The sequence below is a fragment of the Primulina huaijiensis genome, chromosome 2 (assembly GCF_012295235.1).
Source record: "Primulina huaijiensis isolate GDHJ02 chromosome 2, ASM1229523v2, whole genome shotgun sequence".
NCBI classification, from domain to species: Eukaryota; Viridiplantae; Streptophyta; class Magnoliopsida; order Lamiales; family Gesneriaceae; genus Primulina; species Primulina huaijiensis.
In genome coordinates this window covers 7372704-7398529 of record NC_133307.1, presented here as the reverse complement: position 1 = coordinate 7398529, position 25826 = coordinate 7372704, and the positions used below count along the sequence as shown (strand labels likewise).

General features: G+C 32.8%; 3 protein-coding genes across 12 annotated transcripts; all 3 read right to left on the bottom strand.

Moving 5' to 3' along the window:
• Positions 1-2657: 2657 nt before the first annotated feature.
• Positions 2658-7245, bottom strand: LOC140966303 (protein NLP5-like). 8 transcript variants are annotated; one of them, XM_073426648.1, is made up of 5 exons: positions 7140-7245; positions 5453-6321; positions 5151-5198; positions 4213-5008; positions 2658-4087 (listed from the first exon to the last, which is right to left on the bottom strand). In XM_073426648.1, exons 2-5 carry the CDS (start codon positions 6293-6295, stop codon positions 3201-3203), a joined length of 2574 nt encoding a protein of 857 aa, XP_073282749.1. In that variant the 5' UTR covers positions 6296-6321; positions 7140-7245; the 3' UTR covers positions 2658-3200. The 8 variants fall into 8 exon arrangements, with proteins under 8 accessions (XP_073282749.1, XP_073282739.1, XP_073282744.1 ...); XM_073426638.1 differs by lacking the exon at positions 7140-7245 and adding an exon at positions 6854-7026 and having other exon boundaries at positions 5453-6370; XM_073426643.1 differs by lacking the exon at positions 7140-7245 and adding an exon at positions 6854-7026.
• Positions 7246-13590: 6345 nt separating this feature from the next.
• On the bottom strand, positions 13591-15923 carry LOC140991792 (catalase isozyme 3). The gene is made up of 4 exons (XM_073461962.1): positions 15773-15923; positions 15394-15490; positions 14686-14963; positions 13591-14184 (listed from the first exon to the last, which is right to left on the bottom strand). The coding sequence occupies exons 1-4, from the start codon at positions 15785-15787 to the stop codon at positions 13591-13593; spliced, it is 984 nt and encodes a 327-aa protein (XP_073318063.1). The 5' UTR covers positions 15788-15923.
• Positions 15924-19659: 3736 nt separating this feature from the next.
• On the bottom strand, positions 19660-25355 carry LOC140966278 (uncharacterized). Of its 3 annotated transcripts, none has more exons than XM_073426615.1 (5): positions 25232-25355; positions 23825-24567; positions 23646-23729; positions 19949-20054; positions 19660-19678 (listed from the first exon to the last, which is right to left on the bottom strand). In XM_073426615.1, the coding sequence occupies exons 2-4, from the start codon at positions 24498-24500 to the stop codon at positions 19975-19977; spliced, it is 840 nt and encodes a 279-aa protein (XP_073282716.1). In that variant the 5' UTR covers positions 24501-24567; positions 25232-25355; the 3' UTR covers positions 19660-19678; positions 19949-19974. The 3 variants fall into 3 exon arrangements, with proteins under 3 accessions (XP_073282716.1, XP_073282711.1, XP_073282705.1); XM_073426610.1 differs by lacking the exon at positions 19660-19678 and adding an exon at positions 19716-19869; XM_073426604.1 differs by lacking the exon at positions 19660-19678 and having other exon boundaries at positions 19716-20054.
• Between the last annotated feature and the right edge of the window lie 471 nt (positions 25356-25826).

Sequence of the window (25826 nt, the reverse complement as noted above, 5' to 3'; positions counted from 1 at the left end):
ATTGATAAGTTCTGGCTTACCTCAAAACCTGTGGGGGGAAGCAATCTTATCTGTAAACCACATTCTTAATAAAATATCACACAAAGGGAAAGATGAAACTCCATATTGTTAAATCAAACATCTAGATATTATGTCACATCAAATTCCACGTTATTTACGTGCTATGGAGTTTTGTTTATTTCATAATTAATAAAAAAATCAGTATCGAATTTCTAAATAAAGTCTATATTATTTTAATAATAGTAACTGATATATTGTTAAATATGCACTTCTCGTGGGAATGATACTTTACTCATCATATATTAAAGATTGACACTGTGTGCTTGCGAACGAAAACCGCGTAACATTTGTAATTTCAACGTCAATCCCCATCAAATATTTCAAGAATCTTAAATCCTTGATTTTGATCATCTTACGCAAATATTTCTTGAGACACTATATAGATAATCCCTCACGATTCCCCGATATCACTATATCATTTAGATATACCAACAAGATTGTGATAAAATTATGTCTTATTTTCTCAAACAGAGAATGGTTATTGCTAGACTGTTGGAAACATGCCTGACACATAACATTTTCAAATTTCAGGTTCCATTGACTCTAGGCTTGCTTCAAGCTGTAAAAGAACTTGTAATAACCAATTACTTAAAAAAAACACTTGCTTGTTCTTAATGATCGAATGACAGTTTGGAACTAGATATAAGTTTGGAGCTTTCGGACCTAAGATCGAACCTTCCAAACCCACACAACTAGCAAAGCAGTAACACTTCCAATGAGCATCGACACATAAGAGTTCGGAGCTTCTTAAGTGGAGATCGGAGCTTCTGGACAGTGAGGTGTCGAGAGGCAGTTGACACGCATAGTTAGGACCTTCTGAACTCCAAATATAAATAGGTCAGTGATCCTAGAATGGTTGGCATCTCAGAGTTCGGATAACAAAGCAATCATCCCCAAAGGACTGACTATGGACAAATGTATAATCCAAGAGCCTTAGTTATAATTGGAAAATATTAATTGAGATGTAAGTATGATTAGAAAGTAATAATGGTTGGTTATGATGTCTACCACCAGTGAGTAGACACCCAGCATTTCCCATGACAATTAGTACTTAGTGAAATATTCAGCTGAGTATGTATTCTCATTTGTTGCATTTTACTTGTCATACGATGCATGTTATTTGTCACAATATCATGTGGCATTTGCATATAATTTTGAGACAGTTCATTCCTTGAGATAAGGTTTATCTAGTGAGGGTCGCTCAGTCTTATGTCACGATTATCGGGAGTCGTGAATCACCCATTCACTCTACGGAGCAGCGTGCTATGATTACTCTTGATATTTCAGGTCCAAGATCTGGATTGAGTATGGGAACCACCAACTAATTTGACGGACTTGCGTGCTACTCTCTCATTTGCTTAGACATTGACTGAGCACGAGTTTTCAGTTTGATCGCAGATCACCAGTTCATGATTCATGTATGCACATATAGGTTTGTATACTAATACATTATGTATTGGACGATTAGGTAGTTCATGTCCTTGCTTTTATCTTGGAAAACATATTCCCACGGGGCAGAGCCAGGCGACGCAGACAATGACTAACGGAGACCAGTGATTTCTGAGGAGGTTCAACATTTGTTATTTAATGAGTATTTTATTTATGAGTTGATATATAAAATTTCGATATGGTTGTATAACTTTATTCAGGTTTTACCGCGAATATATCAGAGATACTATGTGTTATCATGATTTACATTTCCGCTGATTATGGATATTAGCTCTGATTACTCTTATTATGATTTATTAAGTTTATTATTGCATCCTAGAATTATTTAACATAGACGTTCCTGATAAATAAGCCTTAAAACTTATGTGTGAAATTTATTCACAGAGTGATGCGACTAACAAACAATTGAGTGCTGATAACATTAATAGTTAAATAAAAATTCATTTCCTTTTTATGTGTATATAATCTATATATATCCCCTCTCATGTGTATATGCAAATATAAACGTCGATATTATTGTGCAAATTTCTTGTGTCACAAAGATATAAAATCAGTCTTATGAAGTTGATTTCCTAAGTTGTAAAAGTTAAACAAATAAATAAAAGTTAAATCGTTCGTCACAATTAATTGAGAAGCACTTGAATCACTATGAAATAAAAATATATACATTCTTTGTTTATATATTAGATTCACTTAATTTACACAAAAAAATATATTAAATTAGTTATTAGTTATTCTGGTATATGATTAAAAAAATTGAATGTATAACATCATATAAAAGAGGATATATTAAATTCAAATTCAAAATTCACACGCATTTCAAAAATTTTGTCAACCTAATAAATTATGAAATTTAATTAATAATTTATTATTTACAATTATTTTTTTTTACCAAACACCAAACGATATTCTAAATCCATTAATTTAAAATCCCAATTCAAATTCAAATTTCAAATCTCATTTTTTGAATTAAACCAGTACTGACATCTCAATAGTTAATATGTTTTTTTTTTAGTAACTATTTATACAAATATATAATTTTGGGTTTATTTTTCCTTTTTAAAGATAAATATAAACTGCATAAAACACTTACAAAGTCCTAAAGACTCCACAGATTGAGAAAGATTGAAAATGAAAGTATACCAAACTCACAACAAAGTTCTATCCCTTTCACATAAACCAACATGAAGTTAGCTTTATCAACATGCATGGTGGTGTACTAAGATTTCTAGAAAAGGAACCAAACTTTACAATGGTGATGCTCTCAACATAGATTGAGAAACGTCATTTACCGATGAAATATAGCAAGTGTAGTGTTCAGTGTGATATCCTCGCCTGTAAACTGTATTGTGCAATGTTCAGTATGCAGCTTCACCGAGTTCCGAGATATTCGCATTCTTTCGAGTTCTTTTGACAGGGGCAATACCAAGAAGGCAGAAGAGCGATTAGATATGTTTCTGAAACAGTTTCAGAAAAGCTTGAAACCTTTTTACATGACAATAAACTATTTTGTTCTGCTGTGTGCCTTCGAACGCCTTATTATTGAACAAAATGCATTGTTCTGTGCGAGTCACGGTAGCGACATACTTTTGAGCAATAAACTCACAAGACAAACCACTTTCAGAAGCTCTTCCATTATAGCAAGAACGCCAAAGTTTAAGGTACTTGCTGGTTTCGTATCAACTGATCCATCAAGAATGATGTCCACTGCCAAATGACGAACCAAAATGTGCTTGAGAATCGCCAAGAAGTTGGAGCTTTATGGTGTCGGTTTGAGACGAGTGACAAACATCCACACATTCTACCAAATCATCGTCGCATGTTAGCAATACCCATTCAGCATCGTCGTCCAAATACTTGAGATGGTATCCCTGAGTGTCACTCACACCAAATCTTCTGCAAATTTCTTGGTATAGATCTTTGTAACCCCAAGAATGTTGGATCCGGAATCTGATCTTCTCTTCCCCAAAACTAACTTTTACTCGTGGACGGACTCTTTCTTGAGCTTTGATGCCACCGCCAACCTGTGCTTCTGGACGGCTATTTTCTGGTTTAACAGTCACGTATAAAGATGCCTGGCTTCGGGATCTTTGAAGGAGCTTTTGCTCATCACTTGATAGATGTAAATTTGCATCACTTCTAGTCCTCTTGAACATGCCATCGGCGTTGTCCTTAAAGACTGATTCATCGTGACGTGGAATGCTCAAAGATGATTTAGGCTGTGTTCCACCGGAACAAGATCCACTTGAGCCGGAACTTTGACTGGAAGAAGAAGAAGGTGACAGAGAGACAGCAGCTGGAGGGCTTGAAAGGAAGCTTTCATGATGTACTTCTGCAGGCCATACATGATCAGTAGATTCGAAATTCGAAAAATGGGTAGTTTTCGATGCATTTGGGGACGCCAGTTCAGGAAAGTTTGAGTAGAAAGATTCGATCTGCAAGACACCAGAGGCACCTTGGACAGAGTCGATCACACGTTGGATTTTTTGTAGGGAATGGCCAACTTTCTTGATTTTTCGAGAAGGCCAACGCTGTATTCCGTGCTGCCTGCATATCCTCTTCAAAGTTGTGGGGCAAACTGGTATTAAATAAAAGGGAAAAAACACAACATTAAACACTAATTTACAAATATCATCTTTGATATAAAAAATTAAAAGGAAAAATTACTCATCACTACAAGTCAAGGAAAAAGTTTATGCTCACCACCAAGATTCCTAGCAGCATCTTTCAGGCTACCGGCAAAATGTTGCCGAAGAACTTGCAATGTAATAGTTTTATCAGCTTTAGCACGTCTTTTCTCTTCAGTTCTGTTCGTGTAGACCGAACTGCCATCACCAGAAGTAGATCGTTTCGTTACAAATGTGAAACCTTCTCTCGAATTAGAATCAGGTGCCTGGCTGAATCTCATGGATGGGGAAATTATCAACTCTTCATCTGGCAAAGTAAAATTTTCTTGCAACTCTTTGTCTGTGACAACTCGTAAAGTCCGGCAAATATTTCGTATTATATGCGACAAAGAAGTGAGCATTTTCTTCTGTTCTTCTAAATCCTTGCAATCTATAGGCAAAAAGAACTCCAATACAAAGTCCGCAGAACCTGTGCAAATACTCCTAAGTCGTATAGCAACAGCAGCTTGTAGTCCAAACATTCTTGCGTGGTGAGAAAGAGGGTATTCGGTCTTACTAAACGAAGTAACATCAGGCGAGAAACAGGGCTGATTAGTTCTAAACGCTTTACCAACTATGCCTTGACCTTTCAACAAGTGGTACTCAGAGCAAGCTTCATGAAACCCCTGAATACGGGAATCGCCTATGTAACAAGCAGAATCTACCGTGGAGACACAGTTTTCTAGATTATCATCAGAGTGACGACATCCTCCTTTACCTTGCAAGATGCACGGAACCCATGTCTGAGCCAAAGGTAATCCATGTGTTTCACAGGCAGATTGAAGAACTTCCAAAATTTCCGGTAGTGCAGTTTGGTAAGATATATCACTTGTCTGCAGAAAAGAACCACAAATATCAGGGGCATATCAATAGGAGTAGAACTTGACAATCATCTTCCTCAGATAAAAAAAATTTCAGATTCCAAAATGTTAGCTCTAAATTGTGGGGGAATACATATATTATGTAACCAACTACCTTGACATTTTGCGCCACAGGAACTTCAGTAGTCCTGAGATCAACAGCCTATGCACAAGCAAATTATTTTCTTGTCAGAAAATTCAAATAAAAAAAAGATTATTTGTTGAGTTGAACATGTATCTAACGATATACTAGATTAACAGCAAGATTTCAGCACTAATTTCATACAAAAGCGACATGAAGTTGAGTAATCAAATGTCTCGGATATGTATTTTTCAGTTGCTGTAGAACATGGAACATAGTATAATAATGCTTGGATGATGTACCAAGAAAATACAGAAAAAGGCATAAAATCAAACCTCAAGAGCTTTACAGACACGTTCTAGCTCCGCGCCATATTTGAGCTTGGGTGTTGTCAAAACAACTTCGATCACACCCAAACAAGTTCGACTACCTTGTTCCATAACTGGAACTGCAAGAGTACCACGAATATCATATTTCTGTGCATCAACAACTCGAGGATATTCGTCCCTTGTAAAGAACCGAACATCAGGAGTCCACTCAGGGATTTTATTCCGGAACACCCTACCAGGCAATCCAGCTTCTTTTGAACCTTCCTCGGTGGAGAATTGGTAACCCCTTGAAATCTCCCGATATTGAGCAAGATTTGGACAGTTACGGTCGACGGAAACAAGTCGATCATTTGTAGTCAGAACACGTTCTCCATCTCTGTTCACGGGAACCCAAACTTGAATCAGGGCATCTTTATCCTTCGAGTAATCTTTTATATATCCAAGAGCCTGAAATAATCGGTCCATTATCGATGTCGAAGCTCTAGGCGCAATCCACAATCTTTTTCTTGATTCAACACCTTCAACCACATAGCTTTCGGGTTGCCCCAGAGAACCAAGTGCATCTTGAGCTTGACTTATGGATAGATTCTCGGGGAAAGATGATCTCTGTCTCTCTTCTTTCGATGAGACCCGGCCAAATTCGACAGTATTCGCTTCTAAAGTCGACCATAGAAACGAAGGTTCAAAAGGTGAAATGGGAGTCGAAGCATCAAAACTCAGGAATTCGGGTCCATGCGTTTCTAACCAACCTCCTTCTAAAAACAGCTGGTCCATGTAATCCAGATCCATGAAAGAATCAGACGGAGAAGCACCCAACACCGAATTAAGGGGAAGTACATTTTCTTCCATTGCCCAATCTTCCCACACAATCACAACTGCATCACATCCCATATTCAACAAAATTAGCCTCCACCATAAGTAAATCTAGACGCAGATGGGGGAAAAAAAAAAGAACACACAATTAATTCACAATCAAATCAATCGGATTATCCTCTAAAGGTGTGGTTCAGACAAAGAACAAAGGATGTGAAACATCAGGAGAAACACAAGTACAACTAACTAACTTTCAGAAGATTCTTTACAGGTGTCAAAAGACATGACTCCATTCACCAAGATTCTTGTTCCCACCATTAAAACAAACAAACAACAGGGTTTCCATTAAAATCCAACAAAACCAAAAAATATATATATATATAGACCTTCACAGAGAACACTGCGAAAGTATAGCCAGCAGATAAAACCCACAAAAATGGAAAAAAGAAACACCAAACAAGGAAGCATCAGACAGAAAGATTTGAGAAGCAACTAGCTGTGTGCAAAGATTCTTGGATATTCCAACAGTGGTTGGTTTATTTCCCGAATTCAAACCCCAATAATCGAAATAAATAAATACATTAAATTTCGTACACTCAGAAAAACTTGTGGTGGCTGCCCGTGATTCAGGAATCTCAGCAACACATGTACGCTGGGTAGGGCCTCAACTCTGAAAATTTGTTCTTGTGTATACTTACAAAAAAATCCTAAGTTTATATTTTTTAACCAATATCAGAAAAACCAAAGCACGAAGAAACCTCACAAACCAAGTCCCCCGTCTCTCTCCCCCCTCAGCTATATTATATACACACTGCACACATACACACATACATATATATACACATACATACATATATATATACATAGAATATTATATTACCTGTACACAGTAGTGCTCAGCTCATGCTTTGGATCAATCGGCACAAGCACGTAATACTCCAAAAAATGATAAATATTATAGTTTCGTTGAAAATATTATTCAATTTGTATATAAATATAAATTAATAATCAAGATTCTCGTAACATTCAAGGGCCCCACCACAAAACCCCTAAGGAATCCAGCTACGGTCAACTATGGAGTAGAAGAAATTGTATGAGATAAAAATAGTGGACGAAGTCATTTGATTTTTCCTCAAAAAAAAAAGGTCATTTGATTTTCTTTTTGAAAAAATAATTTTATTCTTATGATAGAAATGTTCTTTCTTTAAATGGGTTGTTTAGTTTCGGTTTGATCATGCAGTATTAAATAATAAAAGTTCCTCTTTAGTACTTTTCATATTTTTAATGGGGGCAATTGTCCTAAAATCCCCAACAATATTTTAAAATTTGAGTTCAGTCGCTAGTTAAGATTTTATTTCTTCTCATTTTTTGACAAAATTAACATACATTCTAACTCTCTGATTCACCATTATTGCCCCTTTTATTCAATTGACTCACTTTTACCCCTTTTATTTATTTTTCAAACAGTCATCCTCCAAAAGAAATCTCATTTTGGGGCGAACATCAACGACTTGAGCCCTGAAACATGAAGACGTTGTGCAGAAGAAATTTTTGAAATTGGTCGTGCTCATAAGAAATCCGTCGTGCTGATAAGAAATCTGTCGTGCTGAGAAGACCCTTGAAGAGATCGTGTTGATAAGAAATCTGTCGACCTTGAAGCCGACAAAACCCTTGAAGTGTAGATTTATTGAGTGATAAGAACCGAACCAAAAACAATTGAAGACGAGTTGAAAGTTCGTTTATTTCCTCAAGTTTTATGTTTTTTTCCTGAAATTACATGTTTGTGATTTAATTTTGTTTTATTTGTTTCAATTTTAATATTGTTGTTGTTATTGCTTGATTTTCTGTAAATTCCCTACATTTGTGAATTCTACCGATTACGTTTCTAATGTTTATGTTTTAGTATTATTATTGATTTTGTGTTTCAATTGTGAGTTGATTATCTGGAATATTGCCCCAATTTGTCGATTAATACAATTTTATCCTCTAATTTTACAGTTTATTTCTTTATTGTAGAAGTTGTTAACTTTTGTAAAATTGTCTTGAAATTCTTTACAGTATTAACTTTTTATGTTTTTATGTATTAAGTGCAAAATGAAATATGTAAGTAGGGCTTGCAACCTTTCGTTTTTGGGTAGTTGTAAGTGCAAGAAGCAGTTGTTTGTGATTTCAATTTTCAGTAATTGTAGTCTGATGGATATATTTGTGAGGCTTGGAAAGAAATGTGCAGTGATTACTCCGGAATCTATGATTTCGCAATATGTAGCTCCACGACACAAGATGTACGTGACGTTGAACGATGATGATGATGTCCTAAATATGATTCATCTTCATATGCGCATAAAGATCACCATGATTGAATTGAGAGCAGAGAGTAAAAACGAACATTTTAACAGCCTAAATATTGGGAGGTGAAATATATTATATTTCTCTCCGTATTTTGGTTTGATAATTTTTTTTATTTTATATCTAGTAAGCTTGAAATTGTGAAATTTTGAAACTAGCGTGGTTTTATAATTTTTGCTCTAGCAATATGATGTAAATACATTTTTCTGTCAGATTATTGGTTAATAATATGTAGTTGGACGCATATTTAGGAGAAGTGCAGATTATATGATTTGACGATACTAATATTATTTACACTCAATAGTTTACATTTTGTATGTTAAATACTTATTCGTTTATCTTGCACTTAACAAGTTTATATCAAATTGGTAAGGGTTGTTGAGGAAGACAGACAGTCAAATAGTGATAATGAAGCCGATCAAGTCTCTTTGTGCAATACACTAGATGCCTGGATTAATTGCATCTGTGGCGTAGGTAAATCATTCAAGGATGTTGCCGACTTTAGAAGATGTGTTAAAAATTATGCCGTTGCTACAAGATGTTCATTTTCGTACAGAAAGAATGATGGCAAAAAAGTCACTGCTACTTGTACTAAAAATATTTTTTGTTGGAGAATTTATGCTTCTAAATATAAAGCAGACAATCGAAAATGCAATTTACAGCATACATGTTGTGAGAATAATCTACGTAGTAGAGAACATCCTAAAGTAGATGCAACATGGATAGCTAATGTGGTTAAATACAAATTGATAGGAGAGCCCTTTTATCGTCCTTGTACAATTCAAAAAGACTTGCAAAGAGATTATGGAGTAGAGTTAAACTATCACAATGTGTGGAAGGGCAAGAAGTTAGCGATGCATGATATTCATGGCACAGATAAAGGATGCTACGATAGACTAAGATTGTATTGTTGTGCTGTTCGAGAAACGAATCCTGGAAGTGTTGCTGAGTGTGAGATTAATCCCATAACTAATAAATTTAAACGAGTCTTGGGGAGACAGTGACTCCAGCACCTCGGCTGGGGAGTTCTGTCAGTAAAGTAAGCTGGGCCTGGTCCAGGACTGTGATCACAGGCCCGTAAGTGGCAGGCCCAGGACTTTACAATAAAAGACGCCTTCTATTGTAAGGACCTGGGCCTGCCCCTTTTGGGCCTGCTTGGACCGAGCCAACGCTTCCCTCATGACAGCCCAAGTATCTTAATAACAGAACTCACTAGCCCTGGCAGTAGTGTACGTGCCTCCCCAGGTTTCGATCCAATGACCTCCAGGACAAGTACATTGATCCTTGAAACCTGGTAACCACTTGTAATATAACAGCAAATCCAAACATCATTAACAATAATATAACTAAAAAAACAAAAATAAATTAAACTTAAAATAATCAGTAGTATGAGATTAAAGTATGCTTCATTTACCTGTTTTGTCACCTTCCTTTTACGTCTTGGTGTTGAGCTAGGCGGGTCACAAACATGGACCTTTTTTTCTTCTTCACACGATCGGCCCTATTCCTTACATTGTCCACAATTGAAGATTGAAAAACAATACGCTTCTCTACTTCTGAAGTACCATCAACAGTACCACCACTGCTCTCATCACCTGATCTATTTCCAGAGTCACTTCCTAACACGTAATTGTTTTCTTCTTTTGAAACATCATCACTATTATGATTCAATGCATTACTTTCGGTACCAATTTTCATCTCATCAATTAAAACATTCAAAGAATGAGATGCCTCTAATTCTTTGTTTTCTTTCGCCAGATCAGAATGCAGCATCTCCCCAAGCATATTTAAAAAATATTGTAAGATCATCGAGATAAGGAAATATAAAGACATGACTGATATAATAACTAGTGGAGAATATTATGCAGTTAAAAATCAACATAAAGCTTTCTTCTTCGTCCCATTCTTCTTTCGCTTCGTCGAAATCGATTATTAGGAAATGAGGAGAGAGATAATAATAGAGATGATATTATAATAAATACATGTGTATTACTGGGTTTAACTTAAAAATGAGAGCAATTGAGTATATTCCTCTTCATTAGGGAGTTAACACAAAGATATTGATTTTGTCTTAGAGTGATAATAAATATTTTCTTAGTTGGGGACGGTAGGAAGAATTTTTGTATAATTTGCCTTTTTTCATTTACTAAAAAATTCTTAAATAGTATTGAAATTATAATCTTATTTTGCATTTCAAATTCCCTGTTTATTATTTTTAAAAAATAAAACGAACTCATAATTTGAACCGACTTTGCGGCGGAGATTCTAGAAGTCGAATTTGGTCACATATAAACTAAGCTCTGGTTAATTGTATTTCGAGTTTTCAATATTATTTTAAATTATCTTGTTCATTACCTAGTGAGTGAGTGATTTTATAAAAGTTGGTTGTCATTATGGTCATTTCCAACTTCATAAAGATTTCCTAGATTTTAACTTTTAAAAAAATCGAGTCATTTGATATACACAAATCCATAGAACATTATAAGTTTTTTGTTATTTAACAAGGTTGCTGATCCAAAAAATAATTACAGAGCTTAAATAAACTGAATTCAAAAAAAAAAAAAGATATTCATAAGAAGAAGTTTTCTAAAGAACCCAACTGAATACAGAGCCGACTGATAATATTCTGATAGCCAACCCGATTCAAGATCAACTTCGAACATTCTCTGAAGAATCAGTATAATCAGTGATAAAATATCACAGCACAACTGAATTAGCGGATAAAATTTTTCGTATCAATACTCACTGAATCCTAACAGAATGTTAGGTTTATACTGACTATCAGAACATGACAGAAAAAACGATGACATATCAACATTGACATTTGTATTGGAAATGGTATGTCATTTTACAAAGACTATCGTTGCAAATTAATCTATAAATAGATCAGTTAAACAAGCTCTGAGGGTTGCACACTCTATCTCTAAACCTTTTGAATTAACTACTCTCCACTTAAAAAGATTTTTGCGAGCCAAACTGAAATAGTCAGAACAAGCTGATAACTCATTATTTGATCATATTGAGGATCAAATTTGTACTTATAATTAGTTAAGAGTAAGAAGATATACTGCTCAAATTGTTTAGATTTGAGTATACTAAGAGTTTCAATTAGACATCGTTAAATTGTACTGAAATGAGTGATTTCAAATTATTTTTAATTACAAAAGTTTTTTAGTGCAATCTTTCTGAAAAGAAAAAGAGGTGACGTTTAAATATTGAAATCTCTTAACATACAGAAATAACCTTATGCCTATTTTCAATTTATCTACCTTATAACTATGCAGTCAATCCCAACTGATCTTCTTTTAAGCCATTTGTTCATAGAGTCTCAGTAATCCTACTTCCGCACAGTTTGTACTTATTGCTTTACTGAGAATCCAACTGACAAGAATAAAATTTCAGTGTTGTTAAAACAACCGAAATTATCTGTTGAAAAAAATTTATTCGCCCCCTATAAATTTAGTTCCAGTCATAACAATTTTATTTTAAGGATTTAAAAAAATTAAATATTCGATTTAGTCTAGGTACTCAAACAGTGCCTGGAAACGAACTACTCGAGCGCGACTCGACTTCGGCAATGTGAAATATCTTTTGTAATTCTTGATATGGGTTTGAGAGATCAAACATAAATAAACAAGAGTAAACCAAGGAAAGTAAATTTTATTATGTTATTTCTTATAATGCAATTGGTTAATTATTAAAAAAAAAGTGTTTTTTGGTGGGGTGGATGGTTTGTATCTTAATGACTTTACTTCTTCCCATTTTCATTACAATATTTTGGATACTTTTTTATATGTTTGTTAATGACGATGACATCACATCAACTTGATGATATAATCGTTAAAAAATGGATATAATAATCGTAATTGTTGAAATATTATTTAAAAATGTGTTAAATATTTGTGTTGAAAATGTGAATGTTGAATGTTGAAAATTAGGTGTTGAATATTGAAAATTAGTGTGTGATGATGTAGGTAATGATGTATTTTATTTTTGGATTATTTGTAAAAATTTTCTATAAATAGATCTCTCATTTGNATTTATTCTAACATATAAATCGAATAAATATTGGTTGAGGTCAATTTAGCTTGAGAACATTATCATCGAGATAAACATATTGCCATCATTATTTTAATTTTTTTTTACGTGAGATCAAACTTTACGGGTCAGTTTTAGATCAATAATGAACATTGGATCTGCAGCGAAAGTATAATACCACAATTCAATCAATATGTAATAATTTCAGATAGAGAATATTGCAAAAAATATTCAGTAAATACGATTGAGGACTCGAGTGGATGAGCTAATCAATTATATTTTCAAAATAATGAATATATAAGTGGTGGGTTTCACTTTTGTATCAACTGTGATGTACAATATAGTGTGTACTTGGGCAAGTGGCCTACTTGTCTGCCATTTTTAGGTCGAAACTTGCTATAATTGCCCAAAAATAGTCTACCATTTTCTCTAGCAAAAATAAAATCTAATTTAAATATTATGATGGTGATTGAATTGTCAAACAAATTGTTTAATGGTATTTCTTATTGTATTTAACTTGTTTTTTGTATGTAGAATAATTTTGTGTTGGAATCCAAGTGACATTCATTTGGTTCCATTAACAACAACTACAAAATTTAATAAAACTACAAGTTTTCGAGAAAAAAGATGACATACCGAAATATATGTTTTTTTTGGATCTAATTGGGGATTTTGCTACAGTTGAGTTCTCGAATCCGAGAATCATCTCGACTTGAGATTTTAATATCATATCAGCTATAAATCATGGACATATAGTACTTTTAAAATGCAAAATATTATTGTAAAATGCAACAGATACAAATCACTACTCCGATCAGGCAGTGGTTAGAACTCAGCCAAAATTAGCTTAAAGTAAATAATGGACTACGGACCGAATCTCTCTGACGAAGTTCACATCTACTTCAATTACCACACTTGTACATTATTCTTTATTCTGAAAACCTACTCTAAACACTAGATATTCTGTCTATATNATTCTCGGCAAAGTAATTATCAATGTTCTTGTTCAACACCATCCGCCCAACAGGCTGCAAGGGCAGGATGTCCTCAGGCCAAGTCTTGGTTACATCAAGTGGATCAAAGTCGAATCTGCCTTCATGATCAGGATCGATAACCTGGATAAAAAGATTCCACTCTGGATAGTTGCCAGCTGCAATTGAATCATAGAGATCCTGGGTGGCGTGGCTGTGGTTAGCTCCTCCGACCTTAATAGCATCTTCCTCCAGTAGACACTTCACTCCACAAGTAGGCTTCCAATGAAACTTCACATAATGTACTTTTCCGGCCTTATTGATTAGGGTGTAAGTGTTAACACCAGAGCCCTCCATGTGTCTGTAATCTTGTGGAATGCCCACATCATCAAAGAGGAATGTGAACATATGCAAACTCTCTGGATGGTGGGAGAAGAAGTCTAGGATTCTCCAGTTCTCCTGAATGTTGGACTTTGGATTGGGTTTCAATGCATGCACCATGTCTGGGAATTTCATTCCATCGCGAATAAAAAAGACTGGGAAGTTGTTTCCCACCAAATCAAAGTTTCCCTGCACCAGTTAAAGAAAATGACAAAAATCAAATCTGCAAGTGTTAAGTCATTAAGCAACACATTTTCCCCAATTACTTCTGTGTCTAACAATTCCACAGTTCTGTTACTCCAGTGTATTACATTTCAAATTTTAAAAAAAATCAACAAATTATATTCTACTTCTGAAAATGAAAATTTCATTTCATATGTACACTTTTCCACATGCTAAGGTCCGAGTAATACAACTTACAACCACCATATGAGAAGGACAAAAATGTAAAATCAATTAACAATCTCTCTTCCACATCCAAGCCAATTCCAAAGTCAATAAGTTCCACACATGGGGGGGCCAAAGCAATTATGAAAAGGAAAATGTAGGGTCCATGTATCTCACTAGGCACTAGGCAGATATACATTTAAATTGATGGTTAAAACCCATCCTGTTAAAATATAGAAAAGAAATACGGTGGCTTCTAAAGACCAACTCTCCTCGAGAAAATGAAAAAATTCGAGTTTTTACCTCTCTGGTGTAAAATTTCACTGCAAAGCCTCTGGGATCCCTGAGGGTTTCAGGGCTTCCTCGCTCATGGATGACAGTGGAGAATCGAAGGATAAGAGGAGTCTGAACTCCAGGAGCCCGGAGGAAATCAGCACACGTAAGGTGAGTGATATCATGAGTGACCTCAAAAAAGCCCTTGGCACTGGCACCTCTAGCATGTACAACACGTTCTGGGATCCTCTCACGATCAAAATTAGCCAGTTTCTCCACCAAATGGTAATCTTCAATAAGGATTGGGCCTGTCAAGTTGGAGAATTTTGCATTAAGACGCCTTAAATCTCAGGTCTCACCTCAACTAAATACATAGGAAGACGGATGATCTCTACAATCCACATATCTAAAATTGCACCAAGCAACCAAGCTAGACAGTTTATCTATACAATCAAATAGCTCCATAGTTCCAAGCGAAGCAAACAGATAGCAGAGCTTGCGCACTATATATATATATTCACAAGGTCCACACAGAAGAATTCATTCATTTCTGGAAGAACATGTCACATAATTAGGTGAAAAAAAACAAGGCCTGGCAATGGAATTAGAGTTCTCAAAACAAATTATCAAGATGTAACGTAAGATAAATCAAGATTCAATAGCCAAAAAAAAAAAAACGAAACTAACACAACAAGGACGAACCCAAAAGGCTACTGAGAAGCTAAAACAAATAAATACCTCGAGTTCCAACAGTCAACGAGTTATTATTATTCCACACCGGAGCTCCAGAATTCGTGGTCATGAAAGGTGAATTGAAAGCACTGGACGGACGGTACTGGACAATCAACAAACCAAAGATTAAAAAATCAACCAAAAAAATCTCACCAACACCACCAAAAAATCTCGCGCAATAACCAAAAGATCAGTGCAATCCAACTGCACCCCCAATCCATTCCAAACAATGTTTTTCGATACAATCAAATAATTAGTCAAAAACTATCAGCGGAAACACATCAATCAATCCACCAACCTCCAGAAACACCAAATATCAAAATTCAACATTAGGAAAATCAAAGAGAAATCAAATCAAACAATAAAAATCTTCGAAAATCAGTACCTTGTATGGATCCATGGACAGAGATGCGGCGTGTATTTTTAGGGGACGTGGTCTAAAGAGGAGAGGAAATAGTTTTTAATGCAAAGTGGCAACACTTGGAATCAGTTATGTAATAGTATCGCACAACCAATATAAGTATTATCATTTTCATTTTTTGTGAATTATATAATTCAACATTTTTTCATTTTTTGTGAATTATATAATTCAACATTTTTTATTATTATTATTATTATTATTATTATTTTCATAATCTTTTACATATAATTTTGTTTTTTGATTTCACGATTGATTATTCTGTATAATCGATGACTTGTAATTCATCTGACATAATATCTAATTTCAACATAACTCTTTTAAATATAATAAATTTTTTGGTCATTCACATTTAAATTTTAAAATAGCATATTCTTACATATTAAAACATGATGATATTCTGAGTACTATTTTGTTTTAATTTTTTATATAAAAAATATTAATATTATGAGAAGGTGATATTTTGGGAAGAAAATTAACGTCATGGAAATTAATCATAAGAGTAAGTCTTTTGTGAAACGGTCTTACGAATCTTTATCTGTGAGACAGGTCAACACTAACGATATTCTCAATAACATGTAATATTCTTAGTATAAAAAGTAATATTTTTTCATGGATGACTCAAATAAGAGATCTGTCTCACAAAATACGATCCATGAGACCGTCTCACACAAGTTTTTGTCTAATCCTAATTAGTGTAAGTATTTTTATTTAATTACATAGAATAATATGGAACGGATTAAAGCAATTATTTGGAATATCAAATAAATTTATTAATATTACATCTGCACTTCGATTTTCACTTATCTCATATATATAATTAAATATTTATATTTAGTTGTATTAATTCTATTTTTATCAATATATCTTTCATTAGTTATTTCCAATAATCTTTTATATATTATTAAAATATTTATTACATAAGGATAGATTGAAATTTATTTGTATTGTGTGAAAATAAACATGTATATCCATTTGAGATGGATATTTTTTCTCCATAATAATCGTTACGAGAGATCCATAAAAACTCTTGTGAGACGTTCTCACGGATCAACTTCGTAGGTCAAATCTTTTATTTGGGTCATTAATGAAAAAGTATTACTTTTTATTGTGAATATCGGTAGGATTAATTCGTCGTCACAGATAAAAATTCGTGATTCCGTCTCACAAGAAACTTACTCCGAGAGATCAATTTCGTGAGATGAATCTCTTACTCGATCAGTCCATAAAAAATATTATTTTTTATAATAAAAATATGTTTTTTTATTCTAAATATGAACCAAATCGAATTATCTTATCTTATAAATATAAATTCGTGAAATTATTTTACGATAAAATCGACCATTTTTTTAATACATACAACGGATAGAGAATTTTGAGGTCGGTATTAATTTATTATTTGCATGGTCGGTATTAATTTATTATTTGCATTATATTCTGTGCCAGGAGATAATCATAATTTTTGAAAAAAGGTCAAATATATTACTATAAAATAATAATAATAATAATATTATTATTTATTATTTATTATTATATAGTAAATAATAAGGAGAGGGGATTCCTTATCCAAGGTCTGGAGTTTATCTGTATTCGGTGATGTGTGGCGGTCATGATCCGATCCAGTAGAAGACGGGCACGTGGATCAAGCGTCGGAATGTGTGATAGCAGATAGAAGATTATTTCGAGGCTGTGTGAACGCGAAAATATTCCGATGAAGGAATCTGATGGGACCCATCTTTCTAATTTTATTTCAAAAATTAAAAAACAATTTATATCCGTGAAAAATAAGAGTATCAATTCTTGTCTCGAGTTAATGTATGATATTATTAAAAATTGTTCGATCCGAACCCGAACCAATTGGAACCGACTCATCCTACAACCCGATTTTGATTTTTTTATATTTTTAAAAATAATTAAATAAAAATATGATATTGTGATTTAAACATGTAATAATAAAATCTCATATATATGATTTAAATTTGAAAGTTTAATCGTAGAAAATTAAAAATATATTTAGTAAATCAAATAAATAATTTTTAAAAAAAATAAAAAAATATACAAAATAAATATTAAATAATAAAAATTTATTATATAAATATATAATAAATTTTTTAAAACATACAATATATAAAAATGTAAGTAATATTTATTATTTATATATATTTTTAAAAAATTTAAAATTTTTGTGTGAATACAATCTAACCCAAAACCTGAAAACCTCCAAACTAAACTTTTTTTTTTCAAGTCGAAGCAGATCGTCGGGTCGTGACAAATTTTGACACCCCTAAATGAATATAAATGAAAGCGTCATCAACAAGGATATATGTATGCATGTGTATATTAAAAGAGATGCGTGCTAACAAGGAAAAAGATATTAAGGACTTGTACGCTAACAAAATCAAGAAAACTTGTCAATATAAAATACACTGTGAAAAACAATAAGCAGCCTCCGAATAAATAAATCCCGCAAAATTTTAATATCATCTTATCGCTATGTGAGGATGAGATGATATTAAAATATTAATTCTTTATTTTAAAACATTACATTTATTCAATTAAAATTGTTAATTAAGAAAATAAAAATTATACATAATTAAAAAAAGTTAAAGTTACATATGATTACATAAAAAATACATGAAATAAAATAAATTTTTTTTAATAAAAAAAAATTCTAGATCGTCCCACCACTCCTTTCTTTTTTGTTTAATTTTTTTATTAATTAATTTACTTTTTTAGTTTTTTTAATTTGAATTATTTAAAAAAATAAAAAAAAATATGTACAAAAACACTTCACCGCACAAAAGCCACCTACACGGCTACCACAATCGTGCGAGGATTGCTTCACCGCACGATTTCCTCGCCCCTTCACATTGAAACGGGGCGAGAAAGCCCAGTAATTCTACCCGAACCCATTGGCCATAATGACAAATATGTTACTAAAGTATTATTATTATTATTATTAAATCATAAATTGTATTCGAATGATATCTTTTTCTTTCAATCAGATTTTATAAGATTCAATCACCAATTTTTTAAGCACAAACTTGTGTGAGACGATCTCACGGCTCGTCTTTTGTGAGACGGTCTCACAAAAGACCTACTCAATTTTTTAACCCGAAGTTTTATTTATATCTTTATTACTTATAAATTATCCACGCAAAACTTTAGTTACGTAAATTGAACCTAAGAGATTCATATTTGCATTATCTATTTGAGTATCACCCCTCTCAACTTTATTTCATTTTGCTAGAATTTAGGGTAGAGTTGGGTCGAACGCAAAACCTATGTCACTATTTCACACGCTTGGTATCACTCCAGTTCTTAATCCAATATATTTTGAAATGGTATAATTCGTTAGACAAATCAACCTTACTCAAATTTATAACAAAATTAATGTCTTTCATAGACGACCTAAATAAAACATTCATCTCACATAATTAATCCGTAGCAGACAACCTCACATGAGTTAGTAAAACATGAAATACTTCAAATTTGAATACATCTGCATGGAATGGTGGTGAACAAACATTTGTTCTTAAAATCATGTGATTAATTACTGTTAAATTTTAATAATTACATAAATATTCATGAATATCATAAAGAATTTTTTTAACAATATAATTATAAAAATTTAACAATAAAATTAATCATTAATTACATGATTTTACAAAAAAAAATGATTAAAATTGATTATTAAAATATAGTAACAATAAGACTAATTGATTCGATAAAATGTCACAACTCAATACACACATGTTCCCCTGGACATGCACTTTGGTTCTTGAAATGTGCATCATGTCCAGGGGAACTTGGCTTCTTGCTTTCTCCGGTAATTCTATACTACTATTGTGTAAAGAAACAATCCATGTTCCCCTGGACATGCACGTTTCAAGAACCAAAGAGAATCAGCTCCAGTTATATATCTGCACTATCAAATTGACTAATTCTTGGAGTATTTTACAATGCTTGCAGAGCGACCATACAACTAAAAAGTCACAGAGGGTAGACTTTTGCAGTCATCCAAGCAGAAAAACAAGTAAACAGGTTCGAAAGACAACAGATTCCTACAATATAAACAAAATTTTCAAAGAGAATCGGCAACGTTCCAATCTGACTGCAAAGGATACATTCACTTCAAAATACCTGTTAATTTCATCTGATTGGTACAGCTACGTTGATGATGACAAATTATTGGTCGGAGAAGGCTTCCCCAAAATATTCAGCGCCTTCATCCGTTGCATTTCGTTTCCTGTCACCAAACAAAACAGAATATAGAAGAATTTCGCATTTGAATTTGGAAAAAGAAATTACACGAAGCAGCTTACAAACTATACCCAAGGCTCTTTCAGAACTAAAAGAAAGATTTACTGCCTCAACTTGGTAAGTGAGCATAGATATCCACATTTCTAGCTATCAACATCTCAATTATACTTAAATAAAAAGCATCTCAATTATACGATAAGTCTATAATTTCTATATCAAGGGAGAAACCCTCAAGAGTAAATGCATTGGTATGTCACGCTGAAAATTTCTCCAGAAAAGAAGCAACAAGCCAAGTTCCAACTCGTATGACCACCCATGTTTTTACACATGCCATTTCATTCTAAATGTCCTGACAAAAGGTTACATTCGCCATTGTGACTACTCAGCTGATGAAACAGAGAATGGGAAGTTTAGAGATGATATTCGAGTAGCTCGCCGCTCTTAATCTGTTGGCTTATGTCATCAATGTCATGAGCTGATGAGAGAGAAGTGATACAACTGTACAACATTACAGGGCTTCATTAGGTATTATTACTTGGTGCTTACAACTCAAGCTCCATGATCAGATACATGAAAAAGAACAGGTGGGAGAAAAGACAGGAAACTGTACAAAATCGGTATGCAGTTTTCGCATATCATGAAATAAAGGTAGTGTTTGGATTCAAATTTTCAGCTCTGAGAGAAGGTTTTGGGATAACATTTGGAACATGATTTATGTGACTTTTCTTATGGGACGATTTTTAACATCAACTTATGTAAGACTTTTTGCTTATGACAAATGATAATCATATCTATTTTAAAATTTTAAAATATGATTGTACATATCGTAAAAATATAATATAATAGTAATTCGATATTTTTGGGAACTGACGAGAAATTGTATTTAATTAAGTATTATGTTCGAATGAGTGAAAATGGATGAAAATATATTTTTAACAACGACACGAAACAATACAATAATGTTTGGTTTTACTTTTGGGATATAGGGAATTGTTTTCCCAAATGGACGCCAAACAAAGTGAATGTCTGGTCACAAACAAAACTTCAGAAAGTTGAACGAACAGGTCTTACTCCTGTCATGAGAAAGAATAATATAAGACAAGACTTTCTTCCAACCAAATGACACGACCTCGACTAGCCATATCCAACCAGCAAATCTCGACAATTTCAATTGACTCGAGCCCAAAACTCCACAATAGTCATTAAGAAAGTTATCAACCCATATTTGTTGGTGTATTAAAGATGATTACCAAGGTAAAAACCAAACAATTCCTGACCATGGAGTACTAAATTAATGGTTTCAATAGTTGAACACAGATGCAAAGGCATGAAATAAAATGTTATCCAATGTGCATTCTTCAACTCAAATACATACTCCTCCTGCCAAGTCCCATTATATTTATTGTTAGATGAAAATGAACCCCGTATCATATCAGATAAAAGTTACACTAAGTAGGTGTTTGACTAAACTTATTTAAAACATCTTACAAAATGTTATATTTCATAAATTGTTTTTAGAGCTTATAAGCTATTTCGTTTGATGTCTGATATTAATATTATAAGATCTTTTATATGATAATTACCAAAAACAATATAGCACTATAAAAATAATTTCAATTGTTATTTTTTATAAATGATTATTCGGATTTATAATAAAAAGGTTTAATTTTAAATATTTAATTAAATTACAACTATAATAGTATTATTAATAATTAATAGTAATTATTATAAAAATTATAATTACATAATAACAAAATTATTATAATAATATTTATACTATTTAATTTAATAAATATAAATATACTAAAAAATAAATTTTTTTTGAATGAACTAATAAATAATTTTAATAATATCTTATAGTGATAATAATATAATTATTACTGATATATTATAAAAATGATTATTATTATTATTATTACCATTTCAAATTTAAATTATTATTATTTTATAATAATTANAGATAAAAAATTAATTTTAGTCTTGTATGTATTGAGGTTTGACATTTTTAGTAATGTATCTTTTATTGAATCAATTATGATCCTGTAACTATGTTGTAATAATCACTTTTAGTATTTCTCCTCAAAATCGTGTAATTAAATGACTAATGTTATAGAAGTTTTTAAAATTTTTATAGTAGCATAATTAAAAAAATTCCTTGTCATATTCTCGTATGTTTAACAATGTAATCATTAATTTTAACAATGAGATTAGCAATTTAATTACACGATTTTAAGAAAAAAAAACTAAAATTGATTATTAAAACATAATTACAGTACTATAATTTATTCAATAAAAGATATAGCAGTAAAAATATCACACCTCAAAACACTACATGACTAAAATTGACATTTTGGCTTATAATAAGTATTAAATTAATTTATTATTTTATTATGCTTATTAATATAATAAAATAATTATTATTAATCATATTTATTATAATAATTATTACAATTATATAATCAATATATTAATGTAATATTTATTAATAACAACAAATGTTATAATATTATATTATTTATATTATATATTATTTATCTATCCTACCATTATAAGTTTTAAATTAATTTACATAATAAATTATATGCTGGTAGATTTTAGATATGATAAAGTAATAAGGATTATTTGGTCTTTTAAAGTTATTCAAATAAGACTTTTTCAAATAAATTCGGGTATCCAATTTTTTTTAAACAGTTCATAAGCTGTCAAACAATTTATTTTGACAGCTTATAAGATATTTTTTAAAAAAAATTACCAAACAAATTTTAAGAGTTTATGAGATCTCAAACATCTTATAAGTTGTTGTGAACAGCTTATAAAAAGTTAAGTCAAACACCCTTCTAAGATGCGGTCATTGTATCTAAACATGCAAGCTCATTATATTAAATATTCAAATACGGCACTCTTCACAGAAAACAATACAGTGATGCAGGTTACTCGGTGCTATCATTTGCCGTAGTTATTATGTTCCAACAAGGAACGCTTTCTCACCAGTACCTCAGACATTTTAAGTTGAAGATTTATACTTCTTTGAAAATGTGATATGGGAAAATCGTTCGAGTCTCACAACCAAATCAACATGCCTGTAGTATAGTTTCGGAATGCATTACACCGTGCAACATGAATATAGCCAAAGGATAAATGCTATCCAACATGTACCAATAGTTCCACATTTTGCTGATGATGATGCATACGAAAAATATATATACTTATTAAATGTTCAAAAATAGAAAGGAACTTTCTATAACTCCAAAATTACACAGAAATCAGATGCCACAAGTACATGGTATTTGTGCATTTTCCTTCATTTCTAGCAATCAAAAGCTTATGTCTAATTTCCGGGGAATGTAATTCCTACACATCTTTAACATGAGTACCTTTTTCCTACTTTAATGAAATATTATGGTATATGGATTATTAAAATGCACATATTCCATCCGGAATCATTCTCCAACCGAGTCTCCAATGCATGCAAATAAGTCAATGCAAAGCTTTCAAACATTTACATACTTTGATGCCAAACAAAGATATAGAAATTGCAAATAAGAATGAAGCAAACAAATGTACAAAAAGTACATACCTTCCTCCATGGTTAACTGGATTGCTCTCTTCTCCAACTCGACAGCATGCTTGCTAAGCTCAGCTGGAGACAAATGCATAAGCACTGACAGAAATCCCATAAAAACAAACAGCGATAGTCAATAAAGAACACAAGGAAGTGAGTAGCACCAAACAAATTCATGGAACAGGAGAACTCACTTTGCACGTACTCTCTTTGGTTGGACTCGTCACATTGCTTTAGAAACTTCTGCAGGTGAATGAAGCGTTCTGTTCTTAGTTGATCACTAGCGTTCTTAATGTCAACTGTACGTGGAACCTCTGGGGAGACCTTGGTAGCTTGAGTGCTATTATTCTGCTTATTTGGAACAGATGGAACACTGCTTGAAAAGGCAGTGATAGGGGTCATAATATTTGAAGTAGCCAAAGGCATGCATTGAAAACTATTATCCTTTGTCTGAGCAGGCCTTTGAGGTACCTCCTGTGATGGTTGGACAGTATTCCTTAATTGCAAATTGTCTGAATATATTTCCACATTTTTCTGCAGTCTTCCCCTTCCAAGTTCCAATTCAAATCTCCTACGTGCATTCATGACATTCTCATTCATACCGTTGTAGGTCAAGGATGGAAGACCCTGAGAACTTGAGGGGCGCTCGGGTGTAAGCCGCTTATTCCCGCTAGACTTAACCGCATCACGATTTGGTTTTCCCACACCAGTAAGCAAATTATCTTGCTGCTTTGGCATCGATCCTGCGTTTTCATTCTGCACGTCTCTCAGAGCAGTTTTTTTTTGTGTGCTAGGAAGTTGCTTATCATGAGCAGGAGTACAAGTTCCATTAATACCCATTCCATTGACATTGTGTTCAGTATTGATCATTTGTGATGCCAAAAATTAAGCCCTCTAAAATCAACGCAAAAGCACCATCCCAAAGAACCCTTGAAAACTGGTGACAGGTAAAAGGGAGTCGGATTTTGTTTCCTTAAAAATAAAACCTCTCGTATCAAACAGCATGAGTAAATAACAGTAGAAATCAAGATTGCCCAACTTCTTGAATACATATACGGCTTAAAATGAAGATACCATTATTTTGCAAGAAAAACAACTAAAATATGCTGACCATCATTCGCAATTACAGACAAACAAAATGATAAATTTGGGGAGTATTGGCAGAAAAAATAGAGCAATTAAACAAAAAAACGAATATATGCTACCTAAAGCGTCCCAAGTCCGCACACCAGCGTACTAAATTCAACATATATACAAAATATAATATAATCAACAAAATATTAAGATTCAAAACAAAGTCAAATTACAAAGAAATTCCACTCAGAGTTAAAAAAATTGAGCAGAAAAACCACACAAGCAAGCACTGAACATACCAATTCGGATGCTTAAACCTTATTTAGCGACTCGAAACCAAATTACTGAAAAAGCAGAATATCCAAATAATAAAACCCACAAAAACCCTAAATTCATTCCTTCATAATTTCACCGAAAACATCCATAAAACCCCGCAGAACACATAACATCAAAAAGAATAATCCCCGGGAATACTGAAATTGAGAGCGGGAAGCAGCGTAAGAAAATTGAACCGCAGCGTAACTTACCGTAACAGCGAGAAATGGAGTGTAACTACAGATCCAAAAAGAGGGGAAGAGAGACGGCGCGAGAGAGAGCAAAGGTTTTCAAAAAGTACCGCTCGGGTGTCTATTTAAAACGTGTTGATTGATTTGATTTTCATTTTTATATATTTTTCGATTAATATATATTTTTGGATAAAATTTGGGTAAAATTACTCTCCTCTTTTGGGCGTAATTTTTTTTTTTTTATAAATTAGTACTTGATAACACCATAATTTTAGTTTTAATTCTTATAAAGTCAAGTTTATATTTTTACCTTTTCATTATTTACATAAATATATAATTTTCTCCACACAAATAACTGTGTCTTCTCTTTCCACTTAATTCATCAGCCTCTCTCTCTGAAAAATATAAATCCATCGGCACTCGCTCAAGCAAATCCAGCCGTCGATCTATCATCCCCCTTTCTGCTTCAAAAAATCCGACGTGTTTACATGTCATGTTTTTTATGTGTTTGATTATTTGATTTAGTTATCACAAGCAAATCAGTCTATCTGTGTCTTCTAGATTATGAGATTGTTTCTGGCTTGAGTTAATTCGAATAGTCTTATGTCCAATGACG